This window comes from Heterodontus francisci, chromosome 4, assembly GCF_036365525.1.
Source record: "Heterodontus francisci isolate sHetFra1 chromosome 4, sHetFra1.hap1, whole genome shotgun sequence".
In the NCBI taxonomy this organism is placed as follows: Eukaryota; Metazoa; Chordata; class Chondrichthyes; order Heterodontiformes; family Heterodontidae; genus Heterodontus; species Heterodontus francisci.
This window is the reverse complement of record NC_090374.1, coordinates 41,239,896-41,258,924: the sequence shown is the minus strand read 5'-3', so window position 1 is coordinate 41,258,924 and position 19,029 is coordinate 41,239,896. Positions and strand designations below refer to the sequence as shown.

Below are 19,029 nucleotides of genomic sequence, written 5' to 3'. Positions count from 1 at the left end.
AGCTATCATAGAAAGTACCTTGGCTGGTGAATTCAAAATGTATCTGTAGATATATGAAGAATAAAACCCAAACCTAGAGTTTTATTTCACAGATCTCTGTGAAGGCTGGTAGCAGTAAGAAAACTGAATGCATTCAAAAACAAAATTGAAGATTATCCTAATTGTTGTATTGGCTTTTTTTGTGTGTGCCTTTAGGGATGCTATGAAACAGCTTTGGCAGAATTTAACAAAATTAAAGACACAGACTTCCAGGCCCTCTATCAGCTTGGTGTGATGTATTACGATGGCTTAGGCACTAAAGAGGATCCTGTGAGTAGAACAAATCGCCATTACCATCTAAGATGTTTTTACACCATATCTTTGTGTGATAGTGATATTACAAACAGAATAGGGTAAATTGGAGAATCAGGGAATCAGGCCCCCATTCAGTGCACTCAATTCTACATGATGAGTGCTGTGAATTGAACATGCTGACCTCTACAGTCACTGCTGTGATCCACACTCCCATCAAGTGAGGCTCCACTTATGCACAATTTACCGGCATGCATACGCACAACTATTTCAAACTTTAAACTTATGTTGGTGCTCAGAGCCTCAAGAATTTCTTAAATCTGACAAGGAAGAAAAGGGAGAGTATCTGGTGCATGACCTTGCCTGCCCTACTGCGGTTGTTGAACTTTTTTCAGCACTTGTCTGCAATCCTGGGGATGGGAGGAGGGTAGGCACTGAGAGTGACATTCCCAGATGGTTTTCTGCCACAGTCTATGCCTCTTGATGCCACTATTCTCAAGGGCGACTTGTAGGTCAGAATGTGTAAAATTGCCTGTGTACCATGTCCTGTTGCCTCATTAGACTGTGTGTATTGAGAAAAGGAGTGATGAGATTGCAGTAAAGGTAGCTGAAAATCAAGTGAGTGAGCCAAACATTGCTTCTTTCTTACCTACCTATCTCTCAGTCTGCTACTGCCATGTTCAGGCAGCATGATCCTTTTAAAGGCTGCAGTCTAATTTGCATCCACTCCAGCAGATTACACACCTTTACAAGGGATTTACATGAATCACTAATCCAGTGGATTTGCAAGTAAACTGACCCAGCAGCCAGTGAAAATCCTTTTCCATTGCTGTAAAAGTGATTGGGATCATGGAAATTCATCCTCATATTGTTTTCTGGTGGCATGCACACAGTATTAACATGTTGCATCACAGTCATAATTCCTCAAAGCATGTATTCCCTATCTCAGCTGTGCGATTAAAAAAGGCACAGAGCAGGTGCCAGGTGCTTCCTCACAGGGAGGGAAATAAAATGGGCAGAAGAGTCACCCCAGACTTCTCTCTCACCCTAAAACCAAAGTACTACGGTACTGGAAATCTGAAATAAAAACAGAAAATGCTGGGAATACCCAGCAGAGCAAACAGTTTTGATGAATGGTCATTGACCTGAAACGTTAACTGTTTTTGTCTCTCCATTGACTGCCTGAGTATTTCCTGCATTTTTTGTTTTTATTTCTCTCACACACAGTTGGTTATAGAATGTAGAAGTCTGGGCTGGCACCATGTTGCTTGCTCAGTTAGGAAATTATGCATGCTTTGGGAAGGGATGATAAGAAAGGCAGAAAATAACCCATCCCTCCGGCAGAAATAGTTTTCTAAACAATTTTGAGATCCTTGTATAGTTAAATGCTTGAGTATTGCCCTGATAACTTTGAAGGTATATTTATGTTCACTCAATGTAGGCAAATAATCTAATAGAAGTACAAAATGGAGGTTCCCTCAAACAAGCTTTTCTGCCTTTGTGTACCCCATAGATCCATACCATAGAGTCTCAATAGCTTCATACACAGGAGTCAATTGTAACTCCATGCCCAGTTTCTGATTAAAAACAACCAAGTTACTTAGCCGCTCGAAAATGAAATCTTTTGTGCTATAGCCTATTTTAAGCAGCAGAATTCTACAGGCAGTCGAGGTGCCTGTTTAAAGTACGCAGTGGCCTCTTGATTTTATGGAAGTTGGGGTCATAAAGGGCCAAACTGGGGCCTGAGCAAGGAAACCTGAGCAACATTCCTGCCAGCCTCAAGCAGGTCTGCAGCTGGCTTGCGGACAAAAGAGGCTCTCCAAGGTAAGTATAAAACTTTCCATTGTGGGTCAATGAAGTCTAGGAGTGCTCCTCTGAGCCCTACAAGGAAAGTCATGGTCTTCCCTTTCACAAATATCTACCCCCTTCCTGTTGTATGTTTGGTTCGTCTAGCTAGGAGAGATTACTGAGTGTTTGGTAGGTTGTAACAATAACTGGTTTATTACATACTAAAGAACTGTGTACAGCTTCACTCAAGTATGACTCACTCCTCTGATGCCATGATGCTTCTTTTCCTCAAACCTCTCTCATGTGAGCTCTTACATCACCATAGTGGGAGGTGTTACTTACATTGTCCCAGAGATTAACCATTTCAAACCCTTATACTACACTTCCCTCCTGCAGGTCCCTGCCATAACCCCCTTCCCATGACTTACTTGCTTACCGACAACAACCTTACTGCTGCCCAAACGTCCTGGGCTGTATTTTACCGGCCCCTTGACACTGCGGCGCGTGGCGCAGGGGTTGGTAAAATGTTGTGGGGAGTGGCCTACCTCGACCCATGATGTCAAGAAGGGCCCGTCGCATATTACCGGTGGCGGGGGGACCTCGGTGCGGCCCTTCATCTAAATATTCAAATGAACCTAAATTAGATGCTAATAAACTTACCTGTCGGATCTCCCATGCTAATTTTACCGACTCCGAACGCAGCTACCGAGTTCCAAGGCAAGAACCAGGTGGGGAAGGGGGAGGAATAAAATTTTCAGGGCGAGAGGGGTGGAGGAGCGGAAAAAACATTTTTCGTTGGCTGTGGGGATGGTGGGAAGGGGTTGAAGGGTGAAGAATACAAAGTTTGAGGTTTAAAAGTTCAGAAGTGTCAAGAATGGTTTTTGGGGGGAGGGGGAGAGGGAATTAACTCTATTGTGTGATCATTGTGGGGGTGTAAGTGGCACTTTTATGTCTACTTTACTGTTTTTATTACAAATTAAATTCCTGCTCCCTTTAAAAAATGAAATTGCTGCTTAAAGCCCTTTACAAATGGTGCTGGCGCTTGCGAAGTAGCACCAGACACCGCTGCCGGGGAAACGGCGGCCATCCCCTATACGTCATCGGAAGCGGCCGCTCCACCCCCACTATTTAAATGAGCCCCCATGCGAAATATCACAGAGGCTGCTCGACAGCCCTTCCATGTCAGTAGGCCGCTGAGTTGAAAGCGCATTGCTGAGGAACGCAGCGCACGATTCACATTCAGCCCCCTCTCTCACCCACTGGTCAGCTGCTGCTTTCTGCCTGTTTCTGGTGCAGGCAGCTGATTGGTGGTATAGAGCTAAGGCTTGGGGGTTAAAATGCCCCAGGCACCAAATTTAGGGCAGCAAGTGCCTTTCACATTGGCGCTCGTCCTGCCCACCAAAAACCCACAAGAAATTAATATTGACCCCAAAGTTTTAATTCATGCTGCCATCACTTTGCACTTATCTCAATTTACTGATACAAACAGGACCTGGTGTTCTGAATTAGGAATTATCCACTAATGAGCAGTAGTGCTCAGAACAGCTCTTCCCAAACACCTACACTTACAAAAGACAAGGCAGTAAACTAGAAATTTAGAAATATTGGAGCTAGTTGCCTGTACTTCAAAGGCTGGAATGCCAGGTCTCAGGGGTGGCATGCAGCCTCTGGGTCACAATTTGGACACCAATAGATTATGGGAACTGAGTCTCAGAGTCTGCCAAAAAAGCTTTTAATGATAAATAAAAGCAAAATACTGCAGATGCTGGAAACCTGAAATAAAAACAAAGAATGCTGGAAATACTCAGCAGGTCTGGCAGCATCTGTGGAGAGAGAGTTAACATTTCAGGTCAGTGACTTTTCATCAGAAGCTTTTAATGATGTCTGGAAAATTTAGCTTGTTTTTCAAAACCAATAATCTTCCTGTATTCTTGCAGCATATAATCACAGTGCTTTTTTTGGTCAGGCTTTAGGTGTGAAATACATGAACAGAATCATAAACTCTGATGACCCAAGAGCACAACACTTGAAATATGCAGCATATTACAATTTGGGAAGAGCTTCCTTCGAAGGATTTGGCATCCAACAGAGTGATACAGAAGCTGAGAGGTAAGCAAAATGTTTGTTCTTACCATCTGACAATTTGATTCTTCAAAAGTACTTAATTGGCTGTAAAGCGCTTTGAGATGTCCAGTGGTTGCGAAAGGCGCTATATAAATGCAAGTCTTTTTTATGGTTAATGGACATTGCTTTTTACAGACTATGGCTTCTTGCTGCAGATGATGGGAACCCAAGCGCGAGTGTGAAAGCCCAATCTACTCTGGGATTGTTCTACAGTAGACCTGAGTCACAGGATTTGCAAAAGGTAAGGGATGATTTAGGGATCTCTATATTAAATGCACAGTATGTTCTTGATTAATATTCATGCATTTACTAGGCATTGCTTCTTTCTACACAGTTAAGTGCAGCTTGAAAAAAAACTTGCAGGGTCTATAGCTAATAATGTAAAGGACTTTAGAAACTTAAAGGAGGTTCCCATTGATAGAAAGTATTGGTTTTTCCCTCTGTTTGGCCAGGATTCCCTATAAAGGATTCCTGTGCTTTATGGGAAATCTCATTGATGCTGGCAGTTGTACCTCATCAGGACACTGAGCCATCTCAAGCTAGTTGCATTGTCTCATAATACTTGCATCCCTCTAATATTCCTATAGTCCAGACCCTCAGTACTACTGCATCACACAAACTTCCTCACTATATCCACACTGTGAAATCACCTTAAATGCACTAAATCCCATGGCTCCATTCCTAGTTCTCCTTCCCAACACCATCCTCCCATCACTACCACACTCTGTAAAGCCTCTTTCCTATCACTAGCATCCTTATACATTACCTGCAGTGCCCAGGACATTCCTCCCACTGCTCATACATCCCATCTCGCTCCATCCAATTTCTCATACCCCAGAAACAGCTTCCCAAATACTCCCACATAGGAAACCTCATTCCAAATTCTCTCACACATGACATTCACCCAATGTTCTTAATCACCAATATTGCCCTCCCTAGTGCGTGCACATACATATGCACACATATTTTACTTTCTACCGAACCTTTCCTTCGCTATTCTTTCTTCAACACATTCTCATCCCATTTGCACATCGTCCCACCAATCCCTTTCATACTTACCAACAAACTATCTGCAATGAATTGCTTTCCTCCTTCATTTCCTAATCTTTCGCTACTCTCTGATACTCAGCCCAAATAATGCACTTTACCACCCAATCACCACCAACATTCTTGTTTCACCTATCATCAGCAACCTCTCTGCACCCCCATTCTTTCCTGCTGCTGCCTCTCTAATGTTTAAAATTAGCCTACCACTCAATCCAAGCTCTTCATCCTTCCTTTCCACAAGCCACACATTACGTTTCACACTGGGATAACAAACACCAACATGGCACAATTTTCTTTGAATACAATTGTCCATATAAATCCTATGCCGCAAACTTTGGAAACAAAGGAAATGCACAAGAGGCCAGAATTGAAGGTACGTGGAGTTCTCAGAGGGTTGTAGGGCTCTTTTCAGTTCTCTGCTTTGTAGCCATCTTTCAAGCCAAGCTGCTACCTGGTCCCTGACACCACATGTCCTGACGTTCATCATGAGTCTTTTATGTGACATTATCAAAGGCCTTCTGAAAATCCACGGTATTATTCTTGCAGTCTCTTCCTTCAAAATATTCAATAAGTTTGGTTAAACATTACATCATTATACTCTCCATCTATTGATGATTTGTCATTTGATCTTTTACCATAGAACAGTAGAAAAGTTACAGTACAGAAAAAGGCCATTCAGCCCATCGTGTCTGCACTGGCTGAAAAAACTAGCTGCCGATTCTAATCCCACCTTCCAGCACCTGGTCCGTAGCCTTGCAGGTTACAGCACTTCAGGTGCACGTCCAGGTACCTTTTAAATGAGTTGAGGGTTTCTGCCTCCACCACCGATCTGGGCAGTGAATTCCACACACCCACCACACTCTGGGTGAAAAAATGTTTCCTCATGTTGCCTCTACTCCTTCCACCAATCACCTTAAGTCTGTGCGCCCTGGTAATTGACCTCTCCGCTAGGAGAAACAGGTCCTTCCTGTCTATCTCGGCTCCTCATAATTTTGTACATCTCAATTAAGTCACCCCTCAGCCTCCTCTGTTCTAAGGAAAGCAACCCTAGCCTATCCAATCTTTCCTCATAGCTGCAATTTTCCAGCTCTGGCAATGTTCTTGTAAATCTCCTCTGTACTCTCTCCAGAGCAATTATGTCCTTCCTTTAATGCATTGACCAGAACTGTACACAGTACTCCAGCTGTGACATAACCAGCGTTCTATACAGTTCCAGCATTACATCTCTGCTTTTGTATTCTATACGTCGGCCAATATAGGAAAGCATTCCATATGCCTTCTTCACCACTCTATCTACCTGTCCTGCTACCTTCAGGGACCTGTGAACCTGCATTCCAAGGTCTCTCGCTTCCTCTCCCCCTCTCAATATCCTCCCCTTTATCATGTATTCCCTTGCTTTGTTTGCCCTCCCCAAATGCATTACTTCACACTTCTCCAGATTGAATTCCATTTGCCACTTTTCCACCCACTCAACCAAACTATTGATATCATTCTGGAGTCTACAGCTATCCTCTTTATTATTAACTACATGGCCAAATTTTGTGGTATCTGCAAATTTCCCAATCATGCCTCCCTCATTGATATATACCACAAACAGCAAGGGACCCAATACTGAGCCCTGTGGAACGCCACTGGAAACCGCTTTCCATTTGCAAAAACATAGATTGACCATACCCCTTTGTTTCCCGTCACTGAGCCAATTTTGGATCCAACTTACCACATTTCCCTGTATTTCTTCTGACCAGTCTGCTATGTTGGACTTTGTCAAATGCCTTACTAAAATCAATGTAGACAACATACACTGCACTACCCTCATCAAACCTCCTTGTTACTTCCTCAAAAAATTCAATTAAGTTGGTAAGACACGACCTTCCCTTAACAAATCCATGCTAGTCATGGTTAGTCCATGCCTTTCTAAGTGACAGTTTATCCTATCTCTCAGAATTGATTCTAATAATTTTCCCACCACCGAGGTCAGACTGACGAGCCTATAATTATTTGGCCTATCCCTAGCACCCTTTTTATACAATGGTACACGTTCGCAGACCTCCAATCCTCTGGTACCTCGCCTGGAACTAGTGAGGGTTTGATAATCCTCAGATCATCCGCTATTTCCTCCCTGACTTCCTTTAACAGCCTGGGATACAATCCATCTGGCTCTGGTGATTATTCACTTTCAAGGCTGTCAGACCCTCGTATCTAATATTTCACACTTCTCCTCTTTAACTACAATGTCTGCATCACCCCTCTCCTTTGTGAAGACAGAGACAAAGTACTCATTAAGAACCCTGCCCACATCTTCTGCATCCGTGCATAAGTTACCTTGTACATCTCTGATAGACCCTACCCTTTCCTGAGTTATCCTCTTGCTTTTAATCTACTGATGAAAAACATCTTTGGGTTTTCCTTGATTTTACCTGCCAATATTTTTTCATGTCCTCTCTTTGCTTTCCAAATTTTCTTTTTTACTTCACTCCTGCACTTTCTGTACTCCTCTAGGCTTTCTAAAGTGCGAAGTTGTTCTAACTGTCATAAGCTTTCTTTTTCTGCTTTATCTTACCCTGTATGCTTCTAGATAACCAGAGGGCTCTAGATTTGGCAGAGCCACCTTTTTTCTTTGTGTCTGCACTATACCCGTAGAATCTCATTTTCGAATGCCTCCCACTGGTTTGCCACGCATTTTCCTTCATGTAGCTGTATCCAGAATCCTTTAGAAAGATTCTACTGCTAACTGGTTTATAGCTGTCTGAAATAATTATATTTCCCTTTTTAAAAATAGTAATTACATTTGCGGCGCAGTGGTTAGCACCGCAGCCTCACAGCTCCAGCAACCCGTGTTCAATTCTGGGTACTGCCTGTGTGGAGTTTGCAAGTTCTCCCTGTGACTGCGTGGGTTTTCGCCGGGTGCTCCGGTTTCCTCCCACAGCCAAAGACTTGCAGGTTGATCGGTAAATTGGCCATTATAAATTGCCCCTAGTATAGGTAGGTGGTAGGGAAGGTGGGGATGTGAGAGGATAATGGGATTAATGTAGGATTAGTATAAATGGGTGGTTGCTGGTCGGCACAGACTCAGTGGGCCGAAGGGCCTGTTTCAGTGCTGTATCTCTAAATAAAATAAAATAAAATTGGCCACAACACCTCAGCTAAGGCCTAACCAGAGTGTTATAAAGGTTTAGCATAACTTTTGTAATTTATGCCTCTATTTATAAAGCCAAGGATCCCATATGGCTTTTTAACAGCATTCTCAACTTGTCCTGCCACCTTCAAAGGTTTGTGTACATGCACTCCCAGGTCTCTCTGTTCCTGTACCCCCTTTAAAATTGTGACATTTAGTTTATATTGCTTCTCCTCAGTCTACCTACCAAAATGTATAACTTAACACTTCTCTGCATTAAATTTCATCTGCCATGTGTCTGCCCATTTCCCAGTCTATCTAAGTCCTTCTGACACCTGTTACTATACGCAAAGAAACTAGGGAGAAATTAGCAGTGGCAGTATCCTTACAGAAAAACTCAATAGAAAAAGGATTAGTGCCAGAGAACTGGCAAACACAACAGCAAATGTAATTACTATCTTTAAAAAGGGAAATATAATTATTTCAGACAGCTATAAACCAGTTAGCAGTAGAATCTTTCTAAAAGATTCTGGATACAGCTACATGAAGGAAAATGCGTGGCAAACCAGTGGGAGGCATTCGAAAATGAGATTCTACGGGTATAGTGCAGACACAAAGAAAAAAGGTGGCTCTGCCAAATCTAGAGCCCTCTGGTTATCTAGAAGCATACAGGGTAAGATAAAGCAGAAAAAGAAAGCTTATGACAGTTAGAACAACTTTGCACTTTAGAAAGCCTAGAGGAGTACAGAAAGTGCAGGGGAGTAGCACTCTTTAGGAAGATTGAAAAGGCCTTGGAGATGGTGCTTTTGATATTTACTAGAAAGGTACAAAAGGCTTCAGTTATATGGAGAGACTAGAGAAACTGAGGTTGTTCTCCTCAGAGCAGAGAAGGGTAAGTGGAGATTTGATAAATGGTTGATAACCGGAGGACACAGGTTTAAGGTAATTGGCTAAAGACCCAGAGGAATATGGAGAAAAACATTTGGGGCTGAATTTTAGCAGCCCACCAATGTCGGGGATTGTGGCGGGGGGTGCCCATAAAATATCTCCGGGAGAGGCTCGCCACGGACCTCGACGCTGGGATGGCCCTGCCCCATATTACCTGCAGTGGCAAGGCCTCGTGGCGGCCCCCCAGCGCTTGGCAACAGAACCTTAATGTAAATATGTAAATAAATGTTAATTACTGCATAATCACTTACCTTGTCCCGATGGCCATCCCACGCCAATATTCCAGCTGGTTACCGGAATTCCCACGCCTTTGGATCTCCGTTTGGATATCCGAGGCGGAACTTGGGTGGGGAGGGGGGAGGAGTGAAGTTTTCAGGGCGGGGGGGAGTGGGGAAAACTCTTCCTATTAGTTGTGGGGATGACGGGAAGGGGCTGAGAGTCAGAGTTAGTAAAGTTTGGGGGGAAAGTTCAGGATTGGAAAAAAACTTTTTTTGTGGGGGAGAGGGCAATTTATATATTAATTACTCATTGGGGGAGGTGGGAGAGGGGAATCAAAATGCTATTACAAGTTTAATTTTAGTATTTGGAGACCAGGACCTTTAAAAATGTAAATCTAACTGAAGGCCTTGATGCCCTTTAAAAATAGCGCCAGCGCCTGTGCGGTGGTGGTGGATGCTGTTGCTGGGGACAGAGTGCCCGCCCCCTCTACGTCATAGGGGGTAGGTGTTCCACCTCCTCCATGTAAATGAGCCGCTGCGCTAAATACTGCGGTGGCTCAGCAGCACATATCTCGCGTGTGCGCCGCACCGTTCTTGAATCTCGCCACCAAGATTGGTGGCGAGCTGTAAAAATTCAGTACTGAGTTGTTGTGACCTGGAATGCACTGTCTGAAAGGGTGCTGGAAGCAGATTCAATATTAACTTTCCAAAGGGAATTGGATAACTGCTTGAAGTGGAAAAATTTGCAGGTTTATGGGGAACAGGAGGAAGGTGAAACTAACTGCATAGCTCTTTGAAAGAGTTGGCACAGGTACAATGAGTTGAATGGTCTCCTTCTGTGGTGTATAATTCTATGACTCTATCCTTGGGTGCAATCCATCTGGACCCTGAGCTTTAAGTTTGGTTAGTTTGTTTGGGTATGTCCTTTATTTCTATCTTGGACTCCAGGCTTTCTTTGGCAACATTTACTTAGAAAATGAGCCCTTGATGTGTACATTATGTATATACAAGCATATATTTTAACATAATACAGTTATAGCATGTTAAAATTGTACAGGTTTCTCAAATGAAAAAGGAGTTAAAACAAATCAATTTCAATCTATATAATCCTATGCAACTATTTCATATATTTCACATTAATTTAAACTCCCATTTCTTTTATTGTGAAACCTCTACAATTATATAACAACCATGTAATATAAATTTTTCATCTAATTTGCCAGTTGGTGCCAAAGTTTGAATTAAGATGGTTATTTACAGTTTTACACCAATGTGAATTTGCTCAGAAAAGAGCATTTCTCCATTGACGAGCAGAGTACGCTACCTGAACCATCAAGGCCTGCCAGTTCTTCTAAGAGCTCCTTTTTCAAGGAAACAACTGCCCTTTTCAGAGTAAATTCACATGGTGTAAAACTGTAAAATTGTCTTACTCAACATTACCGCTCTCACCATGAAAACCTTCAAACAACTTTTAAGTTTGAATTATCTAACAATTTGTATTAAGCAATGTAAATAACACAGGAAAGTGGGAAACTGCTAAGAAAAAATTGAATTATTGGATAACTTGAATTAAACAACCCTCGGCTGTGGCTCAATTGTTAGAAATGTCGCCTCTGAGTTAGTAGGTTGTGGGTTCAATCCCACTCCAGAGACCTGAAATGCAGGCTGACACTCCAGTGCAGTACTGAGGGAATGCTGCACTGTTGGAGGTGCTATCTTTCAGATGAAATATTAAACTGAAGCCCTGTCTGCCCTCTCAGATGAACATAAAAGATTCCATGGAACTATTTTCAAGAAGGTTAGGGCAGTTTTCCTTGGTATCCTGGCCAATATTTACCCCTCAATCAACATCACAAAAAAAGGATTATCTGGTCATTATCATAATCCTCTTTGTGGCAGCTTACTGTGCACAAATTGACTCCTGTGTTTTCTACATTACAACAGCAGCTGCATTTCATAAGTACTTCATTGCTTTGGGACACTCTGAAGTTGTGAAAGTTGCTATATAAATACAAGTCTCTTTCTCTCGCTCGCTCTCTCTCTAAGAGGAGTAGACCGCAGCACACACCTGCTCTAAGTGTCTCATTCACTTCATTAATGCTTGCCAGTCTGCCTACTTTTATTCACACTTGTCTGTCACCCTTAACCTATCCCTGTTTATTATACTTGCTTCTCGTTGAGCCCTCCTAGCTGTTTCAGCAAGGCAGGTGGTAATTGGAATGCCAACTTGGCTCTGTAAAATATTAAATGAAGCAGATGAACCCTGGTGTGCATCTGCACAGGTCAGTTAAGTGGCAGCACAGTAGATAAGGCCATAAAAATGTTTTTGTATCTAGAGACATAGAATATAAAAGAAATGAATTTGTACAAGGTCTTAATTAGGCCATGGGAAATCCCATTGTAAGAAGGATATTAGGGCAATGGAAAAGGCTCAATGTAGATTCGCTAGGATGTCACCAAGGATGAGCGATTACAGGGCATATAAGATTAGGACTTTTCTCACTGGAGTTGAGAAAGTTATGGGGTGACCTAATAGAGATTTTCAGGATTTTGAAGTGATAGATTGTTTCCACTGGTTTGTAAGGTGGTAATGAGAGGGAACAAATTTAAGACAACAGCAAACAAAAATTAAAGGGAGAGCTGGAATAATGTATTTGCACATATTGTGGTTAGAATGGGGGAATTCTTTACCACAGACCTTTGTTCAAAGAGTCCATAAATTCTTAATAAAAATTAGGTAGTTACTTGAATGTTAAAATTTAGATTTTAGAGATACAGCACTGAAACAGGCCCTTCGGCCCACCGAGTCTGTGCCGACCATTAACCACCCATTTATACTAATCCTGCACTAATCCCATATTCCTACCATATCCTCACCTGTCCCTATATTCCCCTACCACCTACCTATACTAGGGGCAATTTATAATGGCCAATTTACCTATCAACCTGCAAGTCTTTTGGCTGTGGGAGGAAACCGGAGCACCCAGAGGAAACCCACGCAGACACAGGGAGAACTTGCAAACTCCACACAGGCAGTACTGAGAATTGAACCCGGGTCGCTGGAGCTGTGAGGCTGCGGTGCTAACCACTGCGCCGCTGTGCCACCCATATAAAAGATATGGGGAGCAAGCAGGAATAGAATATAAAAGTAGGGAAGTGTTGCTGTACTGTACAAGGCATAAGTGAGACCGCACCTGGAGTATTGCGTACAGTTTTGGTCCCCTACTTGAGGTGGGATGTAGTTGCATTGGAGGCATTAGTAGGCTGTCTACTAATATTCATTATAAGCCCACCAACTCCCACAGCTACCTCGACTACACTTCTTCACACCCTGCTTCCTGTAAGGACTCCATTCCATTCTCCCAGTTTCTCTGTCTCCGACGCATCTGCTCTGATGATGCTACCTTCCATGACAGTGCTTCTGATATGTCTTCCTTTTTCCTCAACTGAGGACTCCCCACCCCCCCCCCCCACTCCCATTTCCCGCACCTCTACCCTCACCCCTTCCCCTCCCACCCAGAACTGTGACAGGGTTCCCCTTGTCCTCACTTTCCACCCCACCAGCCACCAGATCCAAAGGATCATCCTCTGCCACCTCCGCTACATCCATCGTGATGCCACTACCAAACGAATCTTCCCCTCCCTTGCCCTGTCAGCATTCTGAAGGGATCGTTCCCTCCGCGGCACTCTCATCCACTCCTCCATTCTCATGGCACCTTCCCCTGCACTCGCAGGAGGTGTAATACCTGCCCATTTACCTCCTCTCTCCTCACTATCCAAGGCCCCAAACACTCCTTTCAGGTGAAGCAGTGATTTACTTGTACTTCTTTCAATATAGTATACTGTATTCACTGCTCACAATGTGGTCTCCTCCACATTGGGGAGACCAAACGCAGATTGGGTGACCTCTTTGCGGAACACCTCTGCTCAGTCCGTAAGCATGACCTCGAGCTTCCGGTTGCTTGCCATTTCAACACTCCCCCCTGCTCTCATGCTCACATCTCTGTCCTGGGATTGCTGCAGTGTTCCAGCGAACATCAACACAAGCTCGAGGAACAGCATCTCATTTACCGATTAGGCACACTACAGCCTGCCGCACTGAACATTGAATTTAATAATTTCAGAGCATCCTGCCTTTTTATGTTTAGTTATTTTTTCTTTTTTCTTTTTTCTTTGTTTATTTTGTTTTAGTTTTGTTAGTGTGTTTAGCTTGTTTCTACTGTGTCTACCCACTGTTTCTGTTCTTTTAAAAAAAATGTAATGCTTGTGCTTGGAGTGCTTTGTGCTTTAGGGCGGCACAGTGGCGCAGTGGTTAGCACCACAGCCTCACAGCTCCAGCGACCCGGGTTCAATTCTGGGTACTGCCTGTGTGGAGTTTGCAAGTTCTCCCTGTGTCTGCGTGGGTTTCCTCCGGGTGCTCCGGTTTCCTCCCACAGCCGAAAAAAAGACTTGCAGGTTGATAGGTGAATTGGCCATTATAAAATTATCACTAGTATAGGTAGGTGGTAGGGGAATATAGGGACAGATGAGGATGTGGTAGGAATATGGGATTAGTGTAGGATTAGTATAGATGGGTGGTTGATGGTCGGCGCAGACTCGGTGGGCCGAAGGGCCTGTTTCAGTGCTGTATATCTAAATCTAAAATCATAAATCTAAATCTTTACAGTCTATTCACACCCTCTCTGTACTAATGCTTTGTCTTTCAGCACACAATTAACAAACCATTTGCCTTTGTTCCATGACCTTCTGGTCAGTTATTCTCTGTCACCTTGTCCTAGCAACACCTTCTCTTTTGTTATCTTTTGCCCTATCCCCCGCTTTACTTGCTTAAAATCTTTTACATTTCTGATATTTGTCAGTTCTGAAGAAGGGTCATTGTCCTGAAATGTTAACTCTGCTTCTCGCTCTACAGATGCTACCAGACCTGCTGAGTATTTCCAGCATTTCTTCTTTTTATTATTGTGGAATTCACTACCCCAGAGTGCAGTAGCACTTGGCCCATAGCCTTGAATGTTATGACGTGCCAAGTGCTCGTCCAGGTACTTTTTAAAGGACGTGAGGCAACCTGCATCTACCACCCTCCCAGGCAGGGCATTCCAGACCGTCACCACCCTCTGGGTAAAAAAGTTCTTCCTCAAGTCCCGCCCCTCACCTTAAACTTGTGACCCCTCGTAACTGACCCTTCAACTAAGGGGAACAGCTGCTCCCTATCCACCCTGTCCATGCCCCTCATAATCTTGTACACCTCAATCAGGTCACCCCTCAGTTTTCTCTGCTCCAGTGAAAACAACCCAAGCCTATCCAACCTCTCTTCATAGCTTAAATGTTCCATCCCAGGCAACATCTTGGTGAATCGCCTCTGCACCCCCTCCAATGCAATCACATCCTTCCTATAATGTGGGGACCAGAATTGCACACAGTACTCCAGCTGTGGCCTTACCAAAGTTCTGTACAACTCCAACATGACCTCCCTGCTTTTGTAATCTATGCCTCGATTGATAAAGGCAAGTGTCCCATATGCCTTTGTCATCACCCTATTAACCTGCCCTTCTGCCTTCAGAGATCTATGGACAAACACGCCAAGGTCCCTTTGTTCCTCGGAACTTCCCAGTGTCAGGCCATTCATTGAATACTTCCGTGTCACATTACTCCTTCCAAAGTGTATCACCTCATACTTTTCAGCGTTAAATTCCATCTGCCACTTTTCTGCCCATTTGACCATCCCGTCTATATCTTCCTGTAACCTAAGACACTCCACCTCACTGTTAACCACTCGGCCAATCTTAGTGTCATCCGCGAACTTACTGATCCTACCCCCCACATAGTCATCTATGTCATTTATATAAATTACAAACAATAGGGGACCCAGCAGAGATCCCTGTGGTACGCCACTGGACACTGGCTTCCAGTCACTAAAACAGCCGTCTGTCATCACTCTCTGTCTCCTACAGCTAAGCCAATTTTGAATCCACCTTATCAAGTTACCTTGTATCCCATGTGCATTTGCTTTCTTGATAAGTCTCCCATGTGGGACCTTGTCAAAGGCTTTGCTGAAATCCATGTAAACTACATCAACTGCACTACCCTCATCTACACACCTGGTCACATGCTCAAAAAATTCAATCAAATTTGTTAGGCATGACCTCCCTCCGACAAAGCCATGCTGACTATTCCTAATCAAATTTTGCCTCTGCAGGTGGAGATAGATTCTCTCCTTCAGAATTTTCTCCAATAGTTTCCCTACCACTGACGTGAGACTCACTGGTCTATAGTTCCCTGGCTTATCTCTGCAACCTTTCTTAAATAATGGGACCACATTTGCTGTTCTCCAGTCCTCTGGCACCTCCCCTGTGGCCAGAGTGGAATTAAAAATTAGGGTCAGAGCCCCTGCAATCTCCACCGTCGCCTCCCACAGCATCCTGGGATACAAATCGTCCGGACCTGGAGATTTGTCCACTTTTAAGCCTTCCAAAACTTTCAATACCTTGTCACTCCCTTTGACAATTTGCTCAAGAACCTCACAGTCTCTCTCTCTCTCTAAGTTCCATATCTACATCCTCATTCTCTTGGGTGAAGACAGATGTGAAGTATTCATTCAACACCCTACCAATGTCCTCTGGCTCCACCCACAAATTTCCCTCTTGGTCCCTAATGGGTCCTACTCTTTCCCTGGTTATCCTCCTCCCATTGATATACTTATAGAATATCTTGGGATTTTCCCTACTTTTACCAGCCAGAGCTTTCTTTTTAATTAGTAATGGATTGAAGAGTTATGGAGAACGGGCAGGAAAGTAGAGTTGAGGCCGAGATGAGGTCAGCCATGATCATAATGAATGGCGGGGCAGGCTCGAGGGGCTGAATTGCCTACTCCTGCTCCTAGTTCTTATGTTCTTAACATACTGGGTGGCTCATGTGGAGAAAAATACCCATGTAAATCGGCTGATTGCCATGCTTGGGTGATATTTAATAGCCAGCAAATCAATAGCACCTCTGTCTCTGGAAAATTGTAAGTTTAAGTAGTGCTTAATTGAAGTATTTTGGCTCACTGCTGTTGCTGCCACTTGTAGCTACTCCTACCAGATATGCTGTCATGGTATGTCCAGCTCATCTATCTTGCACAATCCTCACACATCCACTGTAGCTCATCTGCAACTGCTCTGTGACATCCATCATCTAACTACACCTAGGTCGACTCCTCTTTCTGCTGCCCTCCACTTTGCCCTCTAGAAGAGATCTCTGTAGCTGTTCAGCCCTGATCAAATGTCCAAAATATTGACATTTTCTTTTCTGGGTGTCACTTTTTAGAGTTCTTTTTGCTCTTGCAATTTCAAGCAACTCTTCATTTGTCTTATGGTCTGTATATGGAATTTTGGCTCACTATAAAAGTGAAATTTTTGATATAAATAAACTGCTGTATTTTATACTTTGACAATTTTATACATTCCTTTTTTATTGATTTTCAATGTAATACATTGATGATAAGTAAATTTGGGGAAGGATTTTTTAACTCCCACAGATGATGCAGGATATAGGCAGAGAGCTACTCTATTAGCTCTCCACAACCCCATCACCTCTGGAGTTTTTTTTAACCAGAAATGACAAGAATGTCGCATACATGGGTGGGAGCATAAATATCTTGCCAATTAATTACTTTTGAATTGTAATCACAGATGTTTGGTAGGCAAATACAACAGTCAATTTGTGCAAGATCCCACAAACAAGAATGAAATAAATGAGCAAATCATTTATTTCTGGAAGTGTTGATTGAAAGATAAATGTTGGCCACAACACTGGGAGAACTCCTCTGCTCTTCTGCAAATAGTTCCACAGGATCTTTTGTGTCCATCTGAACAGGCAGATATGTCCTAACTTTAACATGTCATCAGAAAGATATCTACTCCAACATTGCAGAACTCCCTCAGTACTACATTGAAGTGTTATCCTAGGTCTTTCAATGGCCCTTTAACCCACAGCCTTCTGGCCATGAGGTGAGAATGCTATTGGGCCAAGGCCGACAATCAATGCCACACAAATGATGGGAATGCATCGACTATTTCCTGTCATTTATGCCCTAGCAACCCAGACAGCTGATTGTAGTTTGTGGTAGGATTTGGGTAATGTTTAAAAAAAAATACTATTTGGGCCTGGTCCACAGTCCACCAGTATCAGGTATTTAGCAACTACCACAGTGGTTCCCGCTCAACCCCCCTCCCCCCACCCCCAACAACCCCCCCTACCAGCCCCTACTTCTCAATCAAGGCAGGATTTGCATCAGGGACCCACTGACAATATGCTGGAAAATTGTCTAGGGTTAAAAACACAGTGTTGAGGACAGTGCAGGGTCCCCCCCACCCCACCCCCCAACAATTATACGGGATTTCACTGTAGCAGAAAATCCCTGCCCAATGGCTGTATTTCTTTTTAAAAAAATGAAAATTACTAAATAAATTGCAGTATATGTTCAAAGAAAATCATTTACAGTTGTGCTATTAAAAAAAAAATCAGAACTGCAACGCCTAAAGCTGAATGATAAGTAGTTTATATGTGAAGGCTGCAGTTTTCACCGTTGATGGTCACCCTGGCTGCCCATAAATTTTAATTCTGTTACAACCTTGGACCATAGCATTTTGTCCTAACAAATGTGCTATTCTTATATGCTTCCCTTTTTCTAGGCATTCTTTTGGCATTCCGAAGCCTGTGGCAATGGAAGTCTAGAGTCTCAGGGTGCCTTGGGTTTACTGTACCTCAATGGGCAGGGTATCCGTAAGGACGCACAGTCAGCTTGGGAATGCCTGAAGGCAGCATCAAGCAGAGGCAATGTTTATGCTCAGGGTCACCTAGTTGCTTACTTCTACAGTCGTAAACTGTACCATAGTGCTGTTGAGCTTGCTCAAAGGTAATGAGAATTATCAAACTAATTTTTCATCAAAATAACCATACAGGAATGTAATTGTGCCTAGTAAGAACCAAACTGCCTTCTGGACAGAAAGACCAATGATCCAGGAGCAATTCCACTTTTATGACCAAAGCAGCTCAAAATATTGTAGGGTTATATGGAAATTATAATTTATAAATGTTGAGAATGGCATAATGCAGCAATAGTTAACGTAAAATCCACTAACCTCCAATTTTGTTTGAATCACCTTCCCTTTGTATAATTAATTTTTATTTCCTCTATTTTGGCAGAGTAATACTTTCTTTTGATAGTCCATGTCAGCAACTCGGCCTGCTTATGCCATATATGCGTGTGACCAAAACTGGGTACATACCTACTACTAAGCCTCTGCCGCAATTGGTCTCATGGGAGTTTAATTCCATCTGAGTGTTTTATTTAGCAGGATGCTTAATTCCTTTCCTGATACTCCCATTTTAATTTGATCTGCTGATTAAAAAAGGGTTAAAACAACACAGGTATAAAAGTAACATAAATGTGTTAACCAGTGAGCAAACATGGCGCAACCAAAGCATTTCAATACAGCTGCAATCTCTGATTTGCTT

The 19,029-nt window shown here is 43.1% G+C and overlaps 1 protein-coding gene across 7 annotated transcripts in view; it reads left to right on the top strand.

Moving 5' to 3' along the window:
- lrp2bp (LRP2 binding protein) overlaps positions 1–19,029 on the top strand; it is a 50,949-nt gene that overhangs the window by 17,957 nt on the left and 13,963 nt on the right. For all 7 annotated transcript variants that reach the window (XR_010974848.1, XM_068029412.1, XM_068029414.1 and 4 more), the window contains exons 5-8: positions 196–309; positions 4,046–4,188; positions 4,339–4,444; positions 18,204–18,427. Coding sequence is in view for 6 of the 7 variants with exons in the window: in XM_068029412.1 (XP_067885513.1) it covers positions 196–309; positions 4,046–4,188; positions 4,339–4,444; positions 18,204–18,427 (587 nt within the window). In the remaining variant the exon portion in view is untranslated. The remainder of the gene's footprint in view (positions 1–195; positions 310–4,045; positions 4,189–4,338; positions 4,445–18,203; positions 18,428–19,029) is intronic.